At 46.8% G+C, this 19,105-nt stretch overlaps 1 protein-coding gene across 3 annotated transcripts in view; it reads left to right on the plus strand.

Annotated features, from left to right (window-relative positions):
• The window catches only part of MAP2K3 (mitogen-activated protein kinase kinase 3), a 68,699-nt gene that overhangs the window by 17,998 nt on the left and 31,596 nt on the right, over positions 1-19,105 (plus strand). The window contains exon 1 of one of the 3 annotated variants that reach the window (XM_035131092.3): positions 17,859-18,600. The exons of the other annotated variants lie outside the window; for them this stretch is intronic. Coding sequence (XP_034986983.1) covers positions 18,585-18,600 — 16 coding nt within the window. The 5' untranslated portion in view covers positions 17,859-18,584. Of the gene's footprint in view, positions 1-17,858; positions 18,601-19,105 lie in introns of those variants that run through there. 3 annotated transcript variants of the gene reach the window in all.

A 19,105-nucleotide genomic window follows, 5' to 3' on the forward strand; every position in this document is an offset into this window, starting at 1 on the left:
CTCTCTCTTATCTTCCTGGCAGCATTGACGAGGGAGGGGGGCAGGAGTGTTATTTTTGTTTCATTTCCTTTTTCGAGGCTGAAACTGTGTTCCAGCCTGTAAAATCCGCAAGCCTTTGGCTGAAAGTTATTGCACTTGCAACTTTCTCACCGGTGTGATTCTCTTTAATTTTCTTTCACTGCTTCTGATTATTGGTGCTTTTGTTAAGCAAGGCCAAGCCCGAAAACTAGATTGGGGGAAATTTTATGGGGAGGGCTAAGGCTACAATGGGGCATGTTGGCCAATGCGACATAGTGCAGCCCTCAATACAAGCAGTTACAGGCACAGAAAATTCAAGAGTATTCACTTACAGTGGAACCTCGGTTTATGAACACCTCGGTTTACGAATTTTCAGATTACGAACGTCGCGGACCCATCTGGAACGGATTCATTCACTTTCCATTACTTTCAATGGGAAAGTTTGCTTCCGTTTATGAACGCTTCAGTTTAAGTACTCTGCGGACCGTCTGGAACAGATCAATCCACTTTCCATTACTTTCAATGGGAAAGTTCGCTTCAGTTTATGAACAGACTTCCGGAAACCAATTGTGTTCATAAACCGAGCTACCACTGTATTTACATTTATATCCCACCTTTCTGTCAAGGAGCGAGCCGCAGTTTGTAGGATTCTCCCCTCTTCATTTCATCCTCTTAGCAGTCCTGCAAGGCAGGCTAGGCTAAGGGACTGTGATGGGCCCATGGTCACCCCGTGGGCTTCAGAGGGGTGGGTGGGTGGGTTTGGACCTTGTTCTCTCAGGTCCTACAACACTCTAACCCAGGCATCCCCAAACTGCGGCCCTCCAGATGTTTTGGCCTACAACTCCCATGATCCCTAGCTAACAGGACCAGTGGTCGGGGAAGATGGGAATTGTAGTCCAAAACATCTGGAGGGCCGAAGTTTGGGGATGCCTGCTCTAACCACTGCACCATACGGACCCTGCTTTAAAAATAAAAATGTACAAGTGGTTTCGAACACGATGTAATGTGTGTGGGGACAACACACAGCAAGCGCCTGCCTCTTGGGCTTCTGTTGGGTGCCTGTGGACTGCATCTCCCATCATCTGTGGCCCTCCAGTCATCTTTGTTTACTCTAGTGGAAAACTCGCAAACGGGTCACTAGTACAATGCCTGTCTCCTGCTGTCAGGGATGAGATTTTAAACATCAGAGAAGCCTTTTCGTGTACTTACGCTCCAACCTTAGAGGAAAATTGTGAAGACATTTTGGATGGAGGAGTTGTAGCTCCTTGCAGGATCTGGAGACAGCGTCAAAGAGGGTTGCGTGCTGGCCTTTGATTAAGCTATGAAGGCGAGGAATGAGATCGGCTTTACCATCTATTCACCTCTCAAGTCTTTGCTCACTTGCCAATAAAATGGATGAACTGCACCTTATTAATCAAGAAAACTCAAGGAACTCCAATATGCTAAAGAGGAGGCTTACAGAAAAGGAGACAGATCTTTGTACAACCAAGCTAGGTTGACGAAGGAGATTAAAGTGGCAAAACGAACCTATGATTCAGACTCAATTCTCTTTGGAAGAATTTTCAGAACATTACTGAATATAAGAGAACATCTTCTGCTCCAGAGAGTCAAAAAATTGGTAAATGACATGAATCAGTTTTATAGCAGGTTCAAAAGTCAAGCATTATCAACTAGTGCCATTCAGTCGGCGCCAGAGGCACCAACAACTACCCCAACCTGTTCTGAAGCCACTCCGCTGGTGATCGGGAAATAGTGCTTTGCACACTTTGTATAAAGTACTTTTACATTGCAATGTAGCCGAAACAAAATTCCAAGTACAGTGGTACCTCCAGGGCCGTCTTAAGCCCATCCAGCACCTGGCGCTAAGGTCCCTCCAGCGCGCCCCTCCAAGGACCCGGAAGTGCCAAGCGGACCGTGGCAGCAGCAGGAGGCCACCTCCGAGGACTCCGCGCTGTGCCTCCTTCTCGTTTCCCCAGTGCTGGGTTCCGCTCAGTCAAGCTTCGCCTCGACTGAGCTGAACCCAGAGCTGGGGAAACGAGAAGGAGGCACAGCGCGGAGTCCTCGGAGAAGGAGAGAGATGCGGCGCAGCCTCTCATCTCGTGGAGCGCAGTCCTGGCCAGATCGCCGGAACCCTGCGCTCACTTAGCGCCCTTCCAGCGCCCGGCGCTGTGCTTCTCTGCACCACTAGCCTCTATGGCTAGGACGGGCCTGGGAACCTCGACATCCGAATGATTCGACTTCCGAAGTCGGCAAACGCAGCAGTTTTTTTGCCGCGCGTGCGTTCTGCGCCTGCGCCTTCGTAAGTCGAGGTACCTCTGTACTGTACTGTACTTGGCCAATAAATTACTATTCTATTCTATATTCTATTCTATTCTGGATCATTAGTGATGCTGAACGGGGCTGATGGGAACTGCAGTGTAGCAACATCTGGAGGGCTGCAGCTTCCCCATCCCTGGTGTGCAAACCTGTTCCTAACACATGGAGAATGCCCGTGTCGGATATACTGTACTGAGAAATGAAGGGAACAGGAAGCACGAGAGGACATGTGCTTCCTCTCCTCCCTGTCTCCAATTCATTCCGTAATGTCTGGAACCACAGACTTTCCAGGTGTGTTTGAACCTAGGCCTGCTACACGCCTTATCTGCAAGAAAATCAACATTTCGCTCAGCTTTTTTAGGTGGGATGGACAAGGCTTTAGTTAGAAGTTGGGTTTTCGTTCTTAACGTCCTTTCCTTGAATTGTGCTGGTAACAATTGAAGGGGAAGAAGCTGAGGAATGCTTCTCTCTCTCTTTCATCTTCAGATGCTGACTACTGCCACCCTTCTTGTTTGTGCTGTTCTTGAGTTCCTCCCTGGAGAATTGTATGATCCCCCCCTTTATTTATTCTGCGTTTCTCTTACACAAGCAAAGGAACGTTGGGGCAGTTCAAGATTTCCTGAATTCAATCTTCTATGGTGGTTCAGGCTCAAAATATGCTCAAAAACCACACAAAACACCTGTGGGTTTAAAATAATGGTTAAAGGAAGCATGCTGTTAAGCCCAGGAAATAAGATACTAGTCCTTAAGGATGTTGGTATGAGTGCCCCCCTTTAGTCCTTTCAAAGACAGATCAAGACCTTTTCCAAATAGCCTTTGAGTTGACTTGTTGGCTGCTGTTTCTGCTGTTGTATTCTGTACTGGCCATTCCAATTATTCATTTTATTAAAAAATGCCACCTGCTCAGGACAGTGCGATCGGTCCTTTCCCCCACCATAACTTTATCTTCACAAGAGCCCTGCGAGGTCGGTCAGGCTGAGAGTGACAGCTCAAGGTCACCCAATGATCCTTGTTAGTGTTTCTGTTACCATGCTGCGTGCGTTATTTTTTGTGTTTTTATATTGTAAACAGCCCTGTGATCCTTGGATGAAAGGTGCCATAGAAATGAAATAAACAAGAACAGAATTTTTTAAAAAAACACTTCATGACAAAGTGGGGTTTTTAAAAGGTGTTTTTTTGGGGGGGCCTTTGTATATTTTTATTTTTACTTCCTAATGTATTTTTAAAAAATAATTCTACTTTTTTCCATTCAAGAGCCCAAATCAATTAACAGCAAAACATTTTAAAACCCAGCAACCATAAATAAAAATCTTAGGGAATGCAATAGAGCACAAGCTTTGCCTGGCATCCTTCTGTCTCAGGAGACAGCGGAGGTTTGCGCCTTTTGGGAGTAAAGTTAAACTGTTGGAGAGTTGCAGCGCCTGCTGTGGCCCTAGAGACCGATACAGGAGAGACATGTTTTGTTGCAGCTGGGGAAGATGAAGGCGCCCAGTTTTGTTGCTGTAGATGCACCATGGCGTTTCGTCTCTGTGCTCCTCCCAGAGGTCATTCTTCCCCTGGTCGCTGCTGTGAACACACGACTTGACTGCCTGTCTCCAGGCACTGCTGTCGTCCGCGAGGGATTCCCACATGGCAGGGTTCATAGAATCATAGAGTTAAAAGAGACCACAAGGGCCATCCAATCCAACCCCCTGCCAAGCAGGAAACACCATCAAAGCATTCCTGACAGATGGCCGCCAAGCCTCTGCTTAAAGACTTCCAAAGAAGGAGACTCCACCACACTCCTTGGCAGCAAATTCCACTGCCAAACAGCTCTTACTGCCAGGAAGTTCTTCCTAATGTTTAGGTGGAATCTTCTTTCTTGTAGCTTGAATCCATTGCTCTGTGTCCGCTTCTCTGGAGCAGCAGGAAACAACCTTTCTCCCTCCTCTATATGACATCCTTTTATATATTTGAACATGGCTATCATATCACCCCTTAACCACCTCTTCTCCAGGCTAAACATGCCCAGCTCCCTAAGCCGTTCCTCATAAGGCATCGTTTCCAGGCCTTTGACCATTTTGGTTGCCCTCCTCTGGACATGTTGGTGTTGGTATTGCCAGCCTTTGTGTCATGTTTGCAGACATCTTTGTAACACAGAGAGTGGATCTGGCAATGGGCCCCGGTGCCTGAAACTAGTTCCCCGTAGAGCACATCCTTGGGGATCATGTCATCTTCCATTCTGTGGGCATGACCAAGCCAGCGCAGACATCGCGGAAACAGGAGTGCGAACATGCTGGGAACATGGCCTTGCGAGAGCACGTCTTTGTTTGAGATTCTGTCCTGCCATGTGATGCCCAATATCCTCCTGACCAGGGTGGATTTGATTTAAATCAAATCAATTTAAATCACTAGTAAGTAAGACTCGATTAAATTCATTCATTTTTTTACAGAAAGACTCATTCTTGCTGGTATAATCTTAATATTTACAACCAGAGGAAGGTTTCATTTGGAATAATAAATTTTCAGAGTAGTTTTTACAGTTATATTAAAAAATGACTGATTTGGTTATACTACTAGAAATACATAGACAGTTAACTTATTAAACCTCACATTAATTTCATAATTAACTGTTTCTATTTGGACAGACTTTTCTGCTGTACTTTATTGGAAGGAGAAAAACAATCATTTCCTTACTAACAATTTAAACAATTTATTTAACTAAAACAATAACATTATAGCATATGTATCCCTGTTTGTTAACTGATGTGGTTAAACGATTTTTTTTTTAACACACATGAGTTTTAGCACACATGAAAAACTTAAAACAAATCATTATTTTCTGATGAATAGCCTTTGGACTATAATGTAACTTAAATAGAAAACTTATCTTTAGAAAGAGTTTTCCTCCAAAAGCATTTTATTTTAAAAATCTGATTTAATTAAAAAAAATAATCTGATTTTTTATTTATTTATTTTAAATCATTGATTTTTATCTACCCTGCTCCCGATGCAACGCATGTGGAAGCCGTTGAGGCATCGCTCCTGGTTGGTGTAAGCTGCAGGTCTAGCCAGGCCTGCACATGGAGCATGATGCTTAATGGTAGTGAGTTGGGAGCACAAGCTTGGGATGCAAAACATGTCCCTAGATAAAGGTTGGGAAAGGCAGTTGCCTGAGAGCCCTGGAGAAATCTTGAATGCTACTGAGGAAGATAAACCACCAGTCTGACTCGGCATAAGTTAGGTCAGGAACCCTGTGGCCCTCCAACATTGCATCAGCTTCGACCAGCAAGACCAGTAGCCAGGGATGGTGGGAACTGTGCTTCAGCAATATATGGGGGGGGCACAGGTTCCACACCCCTGTGGTATAAAAAGCAGCATCCTATGTTCTTGATCAGGGGTCAGCAGAATTTTTCAGCAGGGGGCCGGTCCACTGTCCCTCAGACCTTGTGGGGCGCTGGGCTATATTTTTTTTTGGGGGGGGGAAATGAACGAATTCCTATGCCCCCGGACCCATAGCTGCCAAGTACCCCGTTTTCCCCAGGAAACCCCCGTTTTTACTTACCTTTTCCCGGTGGTCTCCCATATCACTTCGTCTCCCATTTTTCTCCGTTATTTTCTTCTGCCAGAGATTTGCCCTTCTATGGGCACCAAAAATGGCCGCCGCCGGCTTCAAAAGTCGCACCTACACATGTCCGGAAGTGCATAGACGTGACTTCCGGTGTCGGCGGCGGCCATTTTTGGTGTCCATAGATGGGCGGAGCGACACCGGAGGTTGCGTCGACGCCCTTCTTGACATGCGTACAAGCGACTTTCGAAGCTGGCGGCGGCCATTTTTGGTGCCCATAGAAGGGCAAAGCGACGCCAGAAGTTACGTCGACGCAACTTCTGGTGTCACACGGCTGCCGGTCCCGGATTCTGCAGTCCGGGACTTGGAAGGTAAGTTGCCCCCAGAGGTACATTTTAGATTAAAGCACACATTCTACTTATGTAAAAAACACGCTGATTCCCGGACCGTCCGCGGGCCAGATTGAGAAGGCGATTGGGCTGCATCCGGCCCCCGGGTCTTAGTTTGTCTACCCATGTTCTTGCTGATGCAGCAAAATTACTGCAGCACATCAATACCAACCTCCCCTAAGGCATCCTGAAAACCAGGTTTTAATTAGCTGCATAAAATGTCTATGATGACAGGCAAGACAGACTTCCTTGGGGAGACTTCAGACTTTAGAGCATCAGCCGCATCCTCCTTCTCTGTCTACCTGCTATACCTAATCTGGCAGGAGAGGGGCGTGTCGTGGGCGTGGGGCAGGACTAGGGTTGCCAGACTCAATAGAGGACAGGACTTCTGTGCCTTTAATTGCCCTGCTCTCTTTTGAGTCTGGAAACCTTAAAAGAGAAACCAGCAGACCCTTTGTTTAATTTCCAAGCAAAGGGCCTGCTGGTTTCTCTTTAAGGCTTCCAGACTCAAAAGAGAACAGGGCAATTGAAGGCACAGAAGTCCTGTCCACTATTGAGTCTGGCAACCCTAGGCAGGACCCCCAATATTTATGATTGCAGTAAAACAGTCCTGGCAAGAAATATTCAGATTATCAATAACAGTTGAAATGCTTACAATTGCTTTAAAAAGTAATTACAATAGGCAGTAATCTAAAAAGAACACGTCAACATCTGTATGTCCAGATAGGCTTGCCTAAACAAGTTACAGGTAGGTAGCCGTGTTGGTCTGGCGTAGTCAAAACAAAATAAAAAAATCCTTCCAGTAGCACCTTAGAGACCAACTAAGTTTGTCATAAGTATGAGCTTTCGTGTGCATGCACACTTCTTCACGAAAGCTCATACCTATGGCAAACTTAATTGGTCTCTAAGGTGCTACTGGAAGGATTTTTTTATTTTGTTTTGCCTAAACAAAATAGTTTTAAGCAGGTGCTGTAAAGAATACAGCAAAGGTGCCTGATATCAATCGGCAAAGAGTTCCAAAGTGTAGCTGCTACCACAGTTAAAAGATCAGTTTCTCACAAATGTGGATCGTATGTGTAACAGGGCGACTTCTGCTTACTGAAGCGGTCAAGTGGGCATATAGAGGGAAAGGCAATTCCACAATAAACTGGCCCTAAGCGGTTAAGAGCTTTATATATCAAGCTTTTGATCTGAGCGTATGGGGAGAGCCAGTGGTTAAACTGTTGGACTAGGGCCTGGGAGAGCTGGGTTCAAATCCCTACTTGGCCATGGAATTCACCGAGTGGCCTTGGGCCAGTCACAATCTCTCAGCCTAACCTACCTCACAAGGTAGTTGTAAGGATAAAATTGGGAAGAAAATGACCACCTTGAGGTCCTTGGAAGATAAAGACAGTTTATAAATGTAATAAACAAAATTTTGTTTTGTACGCTGCTCTGACTACTTTTATATATAAAACAAAACGGGTGGAAACGTATTTTTAAAAAATAAAATAATAGAAATGTGTACATTTGGATATCATGGCAAATTGTAGCTAGAGGAAAGGCAGACATGTAGGTGTGTGATATGCTGTTCTTCCAAATGTTACCGGAAGGCAAATGTGTGGCAGCGACGACTTGGGTGCAATTTTTAGGTTGATTCTTCAACATCAACTTCGCTGGAGTGGTCATGTTGTGCAGATGCCTGATTTTCGTCTTCCAAAGCAACTACTCTTTAAGCAACGAACTTAAAAATGGAAAGTGTAATGCTGGTGGTCAACAAAAGAGGTTTAAAGCCTCTTTCAAGGCAAATCTTAAAAAAAAACACAATTGGGAAACACTTGCCTGCGAGCACTCCAGTTGGAGAAAAGCCTTTACCAAAGGTGTTATGGGCTTTGAAGACACTCGAACTCAGGACGCAAGGGAGAAACGTGCTAAGAGGAAGGCACGCTTGGCAAATCCACACCGTGATCAACTCCCGCCCGGAAACCTATGTCCCCACTGTGGAAGGACGTGTGGATCCAGAATTGGCCTCCACAGTCACTTACAGACTCATTATTAGAACCGTGTTTATGGAAGACAATCTTACTTGGCTACAAGTGATCGCCAAAGAAGCAGCAGCAATTAGTAGGTACTTTTAGGCAGCGTTGAATGGGTGCAATGTGTCACACACACCCTTGCTCTGGATAGTATATCTCTTCACTCACTTCAAAATGGGGCAAGGCAGCCTTGCTCTGTTTGGGGGCCTTCCTGCCCATTCTGCTGAGTGGGGGCCCAGACCTCTGCCTTGAAAGTCCTGACCTGCTGGTTCCAGGAGGGTTGGTTTACAGCCTTTGAGATCTTGAGCTGGCAAGGGATGGGGTGCTTTTGTGCCTGGGACTAGCCTGCTGTGGAGAAATTCAATTTCCATAGAACTGAATGACTTTTTATTTCCTTAGTCATAACTGTGGGTAGTTGAGGGGGGTAAACCTGCACAGCTTGATTTCCATGTAATCTTGGAAACTTCCATCTCAGTTAAAATGATGCTTTAAAAAAAATCCTTTTTTTCCTCCATCCCATTTTTAAAAAACTAGATTGCCTTAGGCAGAAATAATAATAATAATAATAATAATAATAATAATAAATAATAATAATAATAATAATATATTTATACCCCGCCCATCTGGCTGGGTTTCCCCAGCCACTCTGGGCGGCTTCCAACAGAAAAATAAAACACAGTAATCTATTAAACATTAAAAGCCTCCCTGAACAGGGCTGCCTTCAGATGTTCAGGGGTGCCTTCAAATCTTTGAGGTTGTAGTGATCAGTTGGGATGCAGGAACAAATTGGAATCAGTTTGCATTTAAAGGTGAGCCTTACCTTATTTGCCCTTCCTGAAAACAACTGAAGCACAGCGGTTCTTTGAGATTTGCACGTCTCTGAATTTTGCATGCAGCATTCCAGCCACGTGCTGAGCACAAGAACGCACTTATTGGTGTAGAAGTTGCATAAAAATATATGCACAAGAATGCAATTGTTAGTGGAGAACAACATGCAAAAACAAAGGGGCTCTCCTTCACTGGAGGCTTTTAAGCAGAGGTTGCATGGCCCCCTGCTATGGTTGAGTCCCTGGTCTATTGTACACTGAGCTGGGCAAGAGGTGCGACGGTGTCGAAGGGGTGCATTTTCATTTTCTGCCTCCAGCGTTTCTCCTTGTGCTACCTTGAGACACAGAGCTTGCAAAGGCCCCCTGCCCTAGAAGTGAGCTCTGGCCGAGCTCCAGGCTTGTCGGCAAGGCGCTGAGTCATGCTGGCCTCTCTTCCAGTCGCTCCTCCTCGTTCTGAGAATCTCTTCCCTTGCAGGAAGAGTTGAGTGTGCAGCCCGCTTTCTGACTTCGAGGCCAGCCACGCTGCTGCTGGCTGACGGGGTCTCAAGGCACTGCATATTTCAGAGCTGACCTGCAGAGCACAAGAATGTGGACAGTCTGTGCCAAAAAAAAAAGTGTAAAAAGCCAGTGGGAAGCAAGAGCTACGGAGTCGCTGGAACTGTTCCCACCCCTGTCAAACTCCCCACAAGCAGTCTTGGAAACTCAGATACATAAGTTAGGCGCCAAATGGCTCCTTAAACCAAGGTTGCAGTCGCCAAAACGGAATGTAGTTGCCATTTTGGGGCAAGGTGGCTCCGAAGTCTTATTTTTCAACTGATGGACGGATTCTCAGTTAAATCTCTGGCTAGTTGAGACGACAACCTTGAGCTAGGTTAAGAACTTTTGAGAACTTAAGGAAGAAAAGCCACCCTTAGCGTGATCTCTGGATCCTTGTTCTTTACCAGGGATTTTAGACATTGAAGTTCAGACCCATTTGGAGATTTTTATATAGCAGGGATGATAAGTACCAAACGTATATCCCTGTAGAAACGACAGCATAACAAGACATGAGAGACAGTTTCTACCTCCATCAAGCCGGAGGGGCAGACTCGTTCTGCATATGGTTTACCCTTGAATCTGCCCTGCAGTAAGGCAGCACGTTGAATCCAGCGAGGGCAAAGTAATAAAATCAGTTCGTTTATAGGAGAGTTTTAACAGTTTGGAAGCTGGATCTGCCCAGTCCCTCTGCCATTTTGTCTCATTTGTGCCTCACTACCATTGCTTAAGGGACCCAGGTGGCGCTGTGGGCTAAACCACTGAGCCTAGGGCTTGCCGATCAGAAGGTCGGTGGTTCGAATCCCTGTGACGGGGTGAGCTCCCGTTGCTTGGTCCCAGCTCCTGCCAACTTAGCAGTTCGAAAGCACATCAAAAATGCAAGTAGATAAATAGGAACCGCTACAGCGGGAAGGTAAACGGCGTTTCCATGTGCTGCTCTGGTTCGCCAGAAGCGGCTTTGTCATGCTGGCCACATGACCTGGAAGTTATACGCCGGCTCCCTCAGCCAATAATGCGAGATGAGCACTGCAACCCCAGAGTCGGTCACGACTGGACCTAATGGTCAGGGGTCCCTTTACCCTTTACCTTTACATTGTTTATTAGGGGACCCAGGTGGCGCTCCTGCCAACCTAGCAGTTCGAAAGCACGTCAAAATGCAAGTAGATAAATAGGTACCGCTCCAGCGGGAAGGTAAACGGCGTTTCCATGTGCTGCTCTGGTTGCCAGAAGCAGCTTTGTCATGCTGGCCACATGACCTGGAAGTTATACGCCGGCTCCCTCGGCCAATAATGCGAGATGAGCGCGCAACCCCAGAGTCGGTCACGACTGGACCTAATGGTCAGGGGTCCCTTTACCTTTACCATATTACCATTGCTTAAGAAGTGTAAATGAATTGCATCAAGGTCCCACTGGTAAAGTACAGGTGTTCTTTACCGAGTTTCTTTGTATTTACAAGGATGGCATCAAATTCTAACCTACACAGTGCAGCTAGTTTCTCATGGTTGTCTCATGCAGGAGGGAGAGGGGGGGAGATAGAGTGCGGAAGAGGGAAGGGGCAGAGCTTGGGGGGGCTTACCGGGAAACATCAAAGTGTAATTTCTCTATCCGTTATACTCGACCCTGCCCTCTACTGAGTGAAGGCATGCAAAGTTGCATTTACCCAATGTTAATTATGTTGGTTTTGGAGGAAGCCGAACTGCAGCCAAAGGGAAACGGCACTGATTGTGACAAATGCAGAGCAGGTTGGAAATATTTGCCTCCTCACATTCCTTCTCCCTGCAAGCTGAAAAATAGTGCATGTTGGCGGTCAGGAGGATAATCTGAATCCTTCTGCCCAGGGAGAATGACTCAAGCCCCGAGGTTTTTCCGATCTGGGGCCCATATCTCCACTCCCTTCTCTCCCCTCTGCAACTTTTAAAAACATAACCAAAAGAGATATAATTATTTGCTTTTGGGGTTTGTGACCGTGCTGCAAAGCAGAGAGCTTGTGCACCTTAATTTGCTGTGATTGGATTTTAAATTAGCATCTCTTCGTAGACATTAGCATATGTAAATTTGTGTCATGGGCCTGCCTCTTGGCCACACCCCTGTTTCTGCCTGTGATGCTTCTTTGCATTGTATGTGAGAGAGAGCTTGCCGTGAGTGTGCAATTCCTTTCCACACACCTACAGTCTGTCTCAAAAACCCTCCTCTCTACTGGTTCTCCATACCCCTAAGGCTCAATTGCTGCTTCCCAACCAGCCCCTTCCGGGTTTCTCTTCCTCTAGCTGGTGAATCTGCTGTGCCCACGGCCTTGCAAGTCCGCTGGATCTCGGGTTTAGTGCCAGATCAGCTTGTGTGCCTGAGTCTTGCATGAGCTGGAATTTTTTTGCTGAGTTGGATTTTTTAATATATATTTTAAAAAGTCTCCCCCGCCCCTTTTCTCTAGGGGCTTATGAGATCACAGCTCTAAAACCCAATCAGCAGAAATGGTTCGATGGAGCCAGCCTTGCGGGGAAGGTTGCTATCCACTTCTTAGGCTTTCTGCAGAGCAAACCTCGGCGCCTCTCTCTGTATATGGAGATCTGTGCCTCTGCAGCCCATCTGGGTCCCATTATAGAGGGGCTGAAGAGGCACAGCCTCATAATGCAAGAATTTTGCGGTTAACTCAGCCACGATCCTCCTCCCCACCCCCCACCCCCTTTCCCCACAAGCCTCACTCAATGTATATGGTTTAACTTAACGTAACGTAATTGGGGCATTTTTCAGCGATGACGAAACTCTCTGCTCATTTGAAGGTAAAGCAACTGGGTGCCCTATTGTTTCCTAGACTGATTCATTTCGAAATGATAGTTAGGAGGGGGGGGAGAGAGAGAGATACTGTATGAACAAGTTTCTGCAGCCACACTGAAACTTTGATTTCTCTTTGATCAGGTAATTGATGACCAGTTTTCCTACCGGCCCTTGGGAAGCAATGAGACAGTGTTCTTTTCTATTCCATTATGTTGTTACTATTGCATTTGTTCCATAAGTTCAGTTCTCCGCAATAAGTGATTTTTTTTTTTAAAGTCCTAATGAAAATTCACCAGCGTTTTAGTCTCAAATTTATCCAGATATATACAGTGGAACCTCGGTTTATGAACACCTCGGTTTATGAATTTTCGGTTTACGAACGCCGCGGACCCATCTGGAACGGATTAATTCACTTTCCATTACTTTCAATGGGAAAGTTCGCTTCAGTTTATGAACGCTTCAGTTTATGAACAGACTTCCGGAACCAATTACACCCATGCTCCGGGTTAAGTACACTTCAGGTTGAGTACTCCGCGGACCCGTCTGGAACAGATTTATCCACTTTCCATTACTTTCAATGGGAAAGTTTGCTTCAGTTTATGAACAGACTTCCAGAACCAATTGTGTTCATAAACCGAGGTACCACTGTACATTTAAGTATGCAAGCTTGTCATATATATAATATACATGCATGCATGCATGCAATTTCCCTTAATACAGTGTATGGAGCTTGCAACTCATGGGCCTAAAATGGGGTCCAATTCGGCCTGCCAGGCCTTCCCCATCCATGGCCACCTGCCCATCAGCTGATGTCAGCAGTGACATCAGCCTATGGATGGGAGGGCGGGGTTTAATTCTGCATTGACTGCATTCTGTTCCCAGCAGGTAACAGAAACGCTCGACTTGGTCAGCAGGATTTATATACTGTATGTATTTATTAAATTTCTACATCACAGGGTGGTTTACAATATAAAAATGCAAAAATACATAACATAGTAACGAGCAAAACAACACCCCTTCCCAATGTTCGAAATTAGCCAGGTGCCAGGCGCGTTTTTTGACTGGTGCTGGTCCAATTGTGAGCACATGGAGATGTCTGGGATGCCAGGTTGGCGACCGACATCTCCGTCTGGCTGGCTCTTTCCAGCTTTCTTACACAGGTAAGCAAGTAGAGGTTATTGTATTTATATCCCACCTTTTTCTCCAAGGAGTGCATGGTTCACTGCCGTTTGGCGACGAGTTTCTAACACTTTCCCCTCTGCAGTTTAAAAGGCCATAGATTGTTTGTTTAAGCAAAGGCCTGGGAGAAGAGGAATGTTTTCGCCTGGCGCCTAAAGATATGTAACGAAAGGGGCCAAGCGAGCCTCCCTGGAGAGAGCATTCCACAAATGGGGAGCCACAGCAGAAAAGGCCCGTTCTTGTATTGCTGCCATCTCGACTTCTCATGAATGGGGCAAATGACCTCAGGTGATGATGAGCCTGCTCAAGCTTTATATTCAGCATTTGAGGCTCTGTAATCTACTGGTGAAAGCTGTGAGATTAGTGAGTACCAAGGACAGAGCCTCTTCTGTGGTGACTCCACATTCTCTTTGGAAGAATGTATGGCCTCCGTTTTTGCATGTGGTTAGTTTCAAAGCCCCGTTCTTTTTAACAGAGGTTTTCTCTGCTGCTGCCACCTTAACTATTTATTTATGGTTTGTTTATTCATTCTGCTTTTAAAAGTATGCTGTAATCTGCTTTACGAGGGGCTAGTTACCTCCAAAAGCAAGCTGGAAATCTATTGAGTACCATGTCAGGGATTGAGTGTTCGAATCTGTCCTTAAAGGAGTGGATGCATTTGCCAGCTTTAATAGCTGGGCAGAAGAGGGAGGTTTATCCGTCTTAGGAGCAAACAACACCTCCCCTCACCCTTCCTAAAACTCAGCTGCAGAGAGGTCCCAGTTTTGATTGGGACTTTGGTGCAGAGGGAGGGGTCTAACTTTTGCAACCACGCTGTACAGCGCTTGCTTAAAATGTCTCTCTCGCCCCACCCTGCACTGAGCAGAGAGGTACATCATTTAAGAGCCCCTCCAGACAGCTTTTTTATTTGCAGTATTTCCTTGATGCAGTAATCGTACATTTGTGGCGGATGGTGATAATAGTGCACAAATGCTCCTCCTAGCCCAGATCCTGCGCCGAGTCGTGTTTCACTCCCGTGCCTTAACTTCAAACAAGTCCGCCCAATCTCTTCTCTTTCTGCCTCCCTCCCGGCCGCCCTCCTTCCCCCCCCTCCCCGAAAAAAATCAAAACCCCCCGCAAGCACACTGGCATAGGGTTACCGATTCCACTCTCCTCCTGACAGCTGGCTTGCTCATGTTGCAAAAGAGGAGCTCTTGTTTCGCTCCTGACGCAGGTTGCTGCGAGGGAGGCCGGGCTTGGGAGTTTGGCGTCAACGGGATAGGTGAGAGCTGTCACCAGGAGGAACTCTCTCCCTCTTCTCCAGAAGAAGTTCCATAGCTACCCAGCTACAGTGGAACACAAACAAAACCTTTTCACCGGTGCCATTATTCTATCACTGTTATTATTTCATTTATTAAAAAACAATGAGGTAGCCTTTGTTTCCGCCGCCCGGCTTCCCCTTCGATATCTCGGAGAGATGCATGCTGCTCCTTAAGTCAAATGCAGGGAGTTTGCAGGCCTGTGTAAGTTGAGATTCCTGCATTGTGGGGGGGGGGTTGGACTAGATGACCCTCGGGGAGCCTTCCAATTCTGCAATTCCATGATTCTATGTTTGCCCAGGGCGCGCGCGCGCGCGCACACACACACACACACACACACAGCCTTGCGAGGGGCTGAAATGTGGATTGCCAGTGTGGCACTTGTGGGCACACATCTGCCCACAAATGTTTGTCTTAGTGCCCACAGTTTTATTCTCTCCGTGGGCCCCCATTCCCTGCTGAAATTGCGCTTGAAAGAGGCCGCCTTTAGCCAATAGAAGGCTCATTTTTAAAGCCCAACCACGGTGCAGGGGCAATTTCGGTGATGCCACAGATGGGGCGAGAGGGGAGTTTCGGCCCGCAGCAGCTCCTCTGGTTTGCAAATGTACCCATAGGCCCTGAAAGGATGGCACCCTATGGACATTATGTCCACCCTATGGACAGACCTGTTTGGGTGTGTACCCATTGGAGCAGGCACCCCCAAACTGCGGCCTTCCAGATGTTTTGGCCTACAACTCCCATGATCCCTAGCTAACAGGACCAGTGGTTGGGGAAGATGGGAATTGTAGTCCAAAACATCTGGAGGGCCGAAGTTTAGGGGTGCCTGCATTGGAGTTCTGAAAACCGGGTTTGTCCATGTACAGTGGTACCTCGCAAGACGAATGCCCTGCAAGACGAATTTTTCACAAGACGAATGCGTCTTGCGATCTGATGGTGGCTCGCAAGACGAATTTGTTTTGCGAAAAATTCGTCTTGCGAATCACGGCTTCCCATAGGAATGCATTGAAATTTAATTAATGTGTTCCTATGGGCAAAAAAAAAGAAATTTCAATGCTTTCCTATGGGAAACCGCGATTCGCAAGACGAATTTTTTTGCAAAACGAATTGACTCACGGAACGAATTAAATTCGTCTTGCGAGGCACCACTATAATGTGTGAAATCACAAAAGGGTTGCCAGGTATTGGAGATGTCTCCGGTGTTAGTCTTACCCAGAGAAGACCCATTGAAATTAATGCACATGATCTATTTCAGTGGGCCTACTCTTAAGTAAAACTTAATTGGATGCAACCCTCTGTATTTGATCTGAAATTTCAGGGCAGGAAGGAATATCTGAGCGGAAGGTGCTAGAATTCGTGTCTAGCTGCCTTCCGTTGACCAGTTTCTCACTCTTGGTTCTACCCCATGTCCAATAGACTCCGCCTACTGTTCCTCAAAATATTTGGGAGAACTGTTTTAGAGAGAAAAAGCGTCATTGTCGTCTCTTATGCCTGTGTTTCAGCTGAACCACCATCTTTGAAGGGAAAATCCTCCTTTCTCTTATCCAGGAAGGAATGTCTCTTTAAAATCTATTTATCACAAAGGCATCTGCTATCCACATTTTTATTACAGTACTTTTTTGCATTTGTATTACAAACAATTTGGTGTTTATCTGTTGGCTTAACAGGGTCATCAGAGTCACTCCTGACCTAAAAATAAAAATCAGATTCTGCCTTTGTGCACAGAGAGGAACATTTCTAGGAACGTGGGCAGTTTTCCGGCCGAGAAACAACAGCACATTACTCACAGACGCCCCCACCCTAAACCTGATCTCTCCTAAAGTATTATTCCTCTGAAGTAGACTTTCAGGTAACTCTTACGTCTGCCTCGTTCTTAGTAGATGCTTCCGCTGTTTCATAACTCATTTATTTCATAAGAATTATATGCCACTTGATGGTTAAAAAACAAGCAAGCAAGCAAGCCTCAAAGCAGTTTTTAGAATACTAGAATTCAACAACGGCAAGGTTTTTAGAAACTGTACTCAATATTATAGGTAAATAAAATGTTATAATTAACAACAATGCATTTTTTTTATGTCATTAGCTGCTTGGGGACTTTTTGTGCAACCAGAGTTGTCTTGGGGCAAGAAAAAGCGACAAACAAATTTAATTTATAGTAAGTGGGATGGCTCAGTCTGTAGAGCACGAGACTCTTAATTTCAGGGTTGTGGGTTCGAGCCCCACTTTGGGCAAACATTCCTGTATGGCAGAGGGTTGGGCTAGATGACCCTCAGGGTCCCCTCCGCCTCGATGATCTTATGATTTCCTAAGCCTACTTGGGGTTGCAGTTTGATTCAGTTGCAATTTTGCACATGAATGGGGCATGCCTTTCCATGAGCCCCCCAGACGGGGAGCAAAATATTGGGGTGCTGGCATGGGGACAGCGAGGATTTATCTTGTGGGGGGCAGGTAGCCAGGATTGGGGGTGGGGGGGTAGGACACCCACCTGTCATCATACTCTAGCAGATTCGGAAGGAAATGTCTCCACAACAGTTTTTAAATTACTTTTCTTTTGACCCCCAAGTGCTTGGAAAAAAAATCTGTCAATCTTTCTACAGTGCAGTGCTCCCCCCCAAAAAAAATTGTTTAGGGGTACTTTCATTTTCTCATTTTGAAATACTGCCCCTTAATGAGGCCAAACTTTAGATTCACAAAATGTTTAGGTGCATGCGTCGTCGTCCCCCGCAAGAAAAAAGCACCGCTACAATGTATACTTGTGGTTAAGTATTTTTTATTTATTTGCTTGGTTGGGGGGGAGGGGCGGCAGCCGCCCATGGGTGCCGCTCGGCCCCCCCCCCGGCCTTTCCGCGCTTGGAGAGAAAGGGTCCCCGATTCCAATCCTGCGCTGGCGTTTCCAATGCAAAAGTCACGCTTGGGCCGGCTGCTGGATAAATCTCCTTTTTGGGCGATCAGCAGCAGTAGCAGCAGCAGCAGCAGCAGCAGCAGCAGCAGCAGGAAGAGGCTGCAATGACCAGCTTCGTGTCCCGGCCCAGAGCTGCCGTCTCCCCCGCTCCCTTCCGCCCCGATTCCCGGGAGCCGGGGCTTTTCCTCGCCCGCCTCCAGCGGGCAGCCTGGCCGCTGCTGCCTCCCCGAGTTGGCGGCCTTCCAGTTTCCTGTTTGACGTCACGGGCCTCTCTTTCTCCCCTGCCGCTTGCTGCTCTTTTTGCAACTTGCGCTGCGTTTCGCTTGTAATCCGAGAAGCCCCCGGAACGGGGCAACCTCAGCTGCCGCCTGGAGAGATCGCGCTGCGCTTTACTACCGCCGGGAGTTGCTTCTCCCTCCCTGCTGCCTCTCTCGCGGGGTCTCTTTTTTTAGCCTGCGGGAGGAAAAGAGGAATAAAAAAATCCGGATTGCTTTGACTCTGTGCAAACCTCCCCTCCCTCCTCCACTCGCCTCCTTGGTGCGGGTTTTTTGCACGCCAAGAGCACGAAGGAAGAGTATTTAAAAAATTTTTTTTAAGGGAGTAGGAGGCGAAAAGAGAAGCAATTGGCGGATAAAGGTTCTAGTCCGCAAGAACTTGGGAGCATGCACCCGTGCTTTTCCGACTAGCCGCCGCTTCTTGCAGCCGACCGGGGGTTGCCCTTTTTGCAGGGCGCAAAATCGCCCCTTCCGAGGCGCGCCGTTCGCTGTTCTTTCACTTCTGGGAACCCAACATGGACAGAAAACAAGGTAGATGTGTTGCAACTGTCGGGAAAAGGGTGGCGGAAGGCTTAAGAGACCGATTGCAATGCAGCTCGTGTTGCTCCCAAGACTCCTTAAAATGCCCTGTGTGCAATTGCTAATTTTATTTTATGTTTTATTTTGCAAAGGGGGTCTGTGCTCGGCGGAGAGTCGCAGGAAACTTGCATGATTTTGCGGGGAGGTGCCGGGAACAGCCGGAGGAAGGGATTTGCAAGGTGGAGGGTGGGGGCGGCAGAAATGTCATCCTGGTTCAATCATGAGCGTGCAAAAAATTAAAAAAGTTTTGCAGGGGGGAAGAGTTGGGTGGTGCATTTATGTGTGTGCGGAATGCTTTCCCGTTGCACAACTCCCCCCCCCCCCCAGCGCCGGGTTATTGTTCTGCAGAGAACATTTCAACGTTGCATGCTGCCTGCAAGCCCCCGCTCCCCTTTCCAAGTTCTGATTTTAGCTTGGCAGTTGACAGGTAACACTCTGGGGTTGCTCCTGCAGCTGT

The sequence above is a fragment of the Zootoca vivipara genome, chromosome 13, assembly GCF_965207765.1.
Source record: "Zootoca vivipara chromosome 13, rZooViv2.hap1.1, whole genome shotgun sequence".
NCBI classification, from domain to species: Eukaryota; Metazoa; Chordata; class Lepidosauria; order Squamata; family Lacertidae; genus Zootoca; species Zootoca vivipara.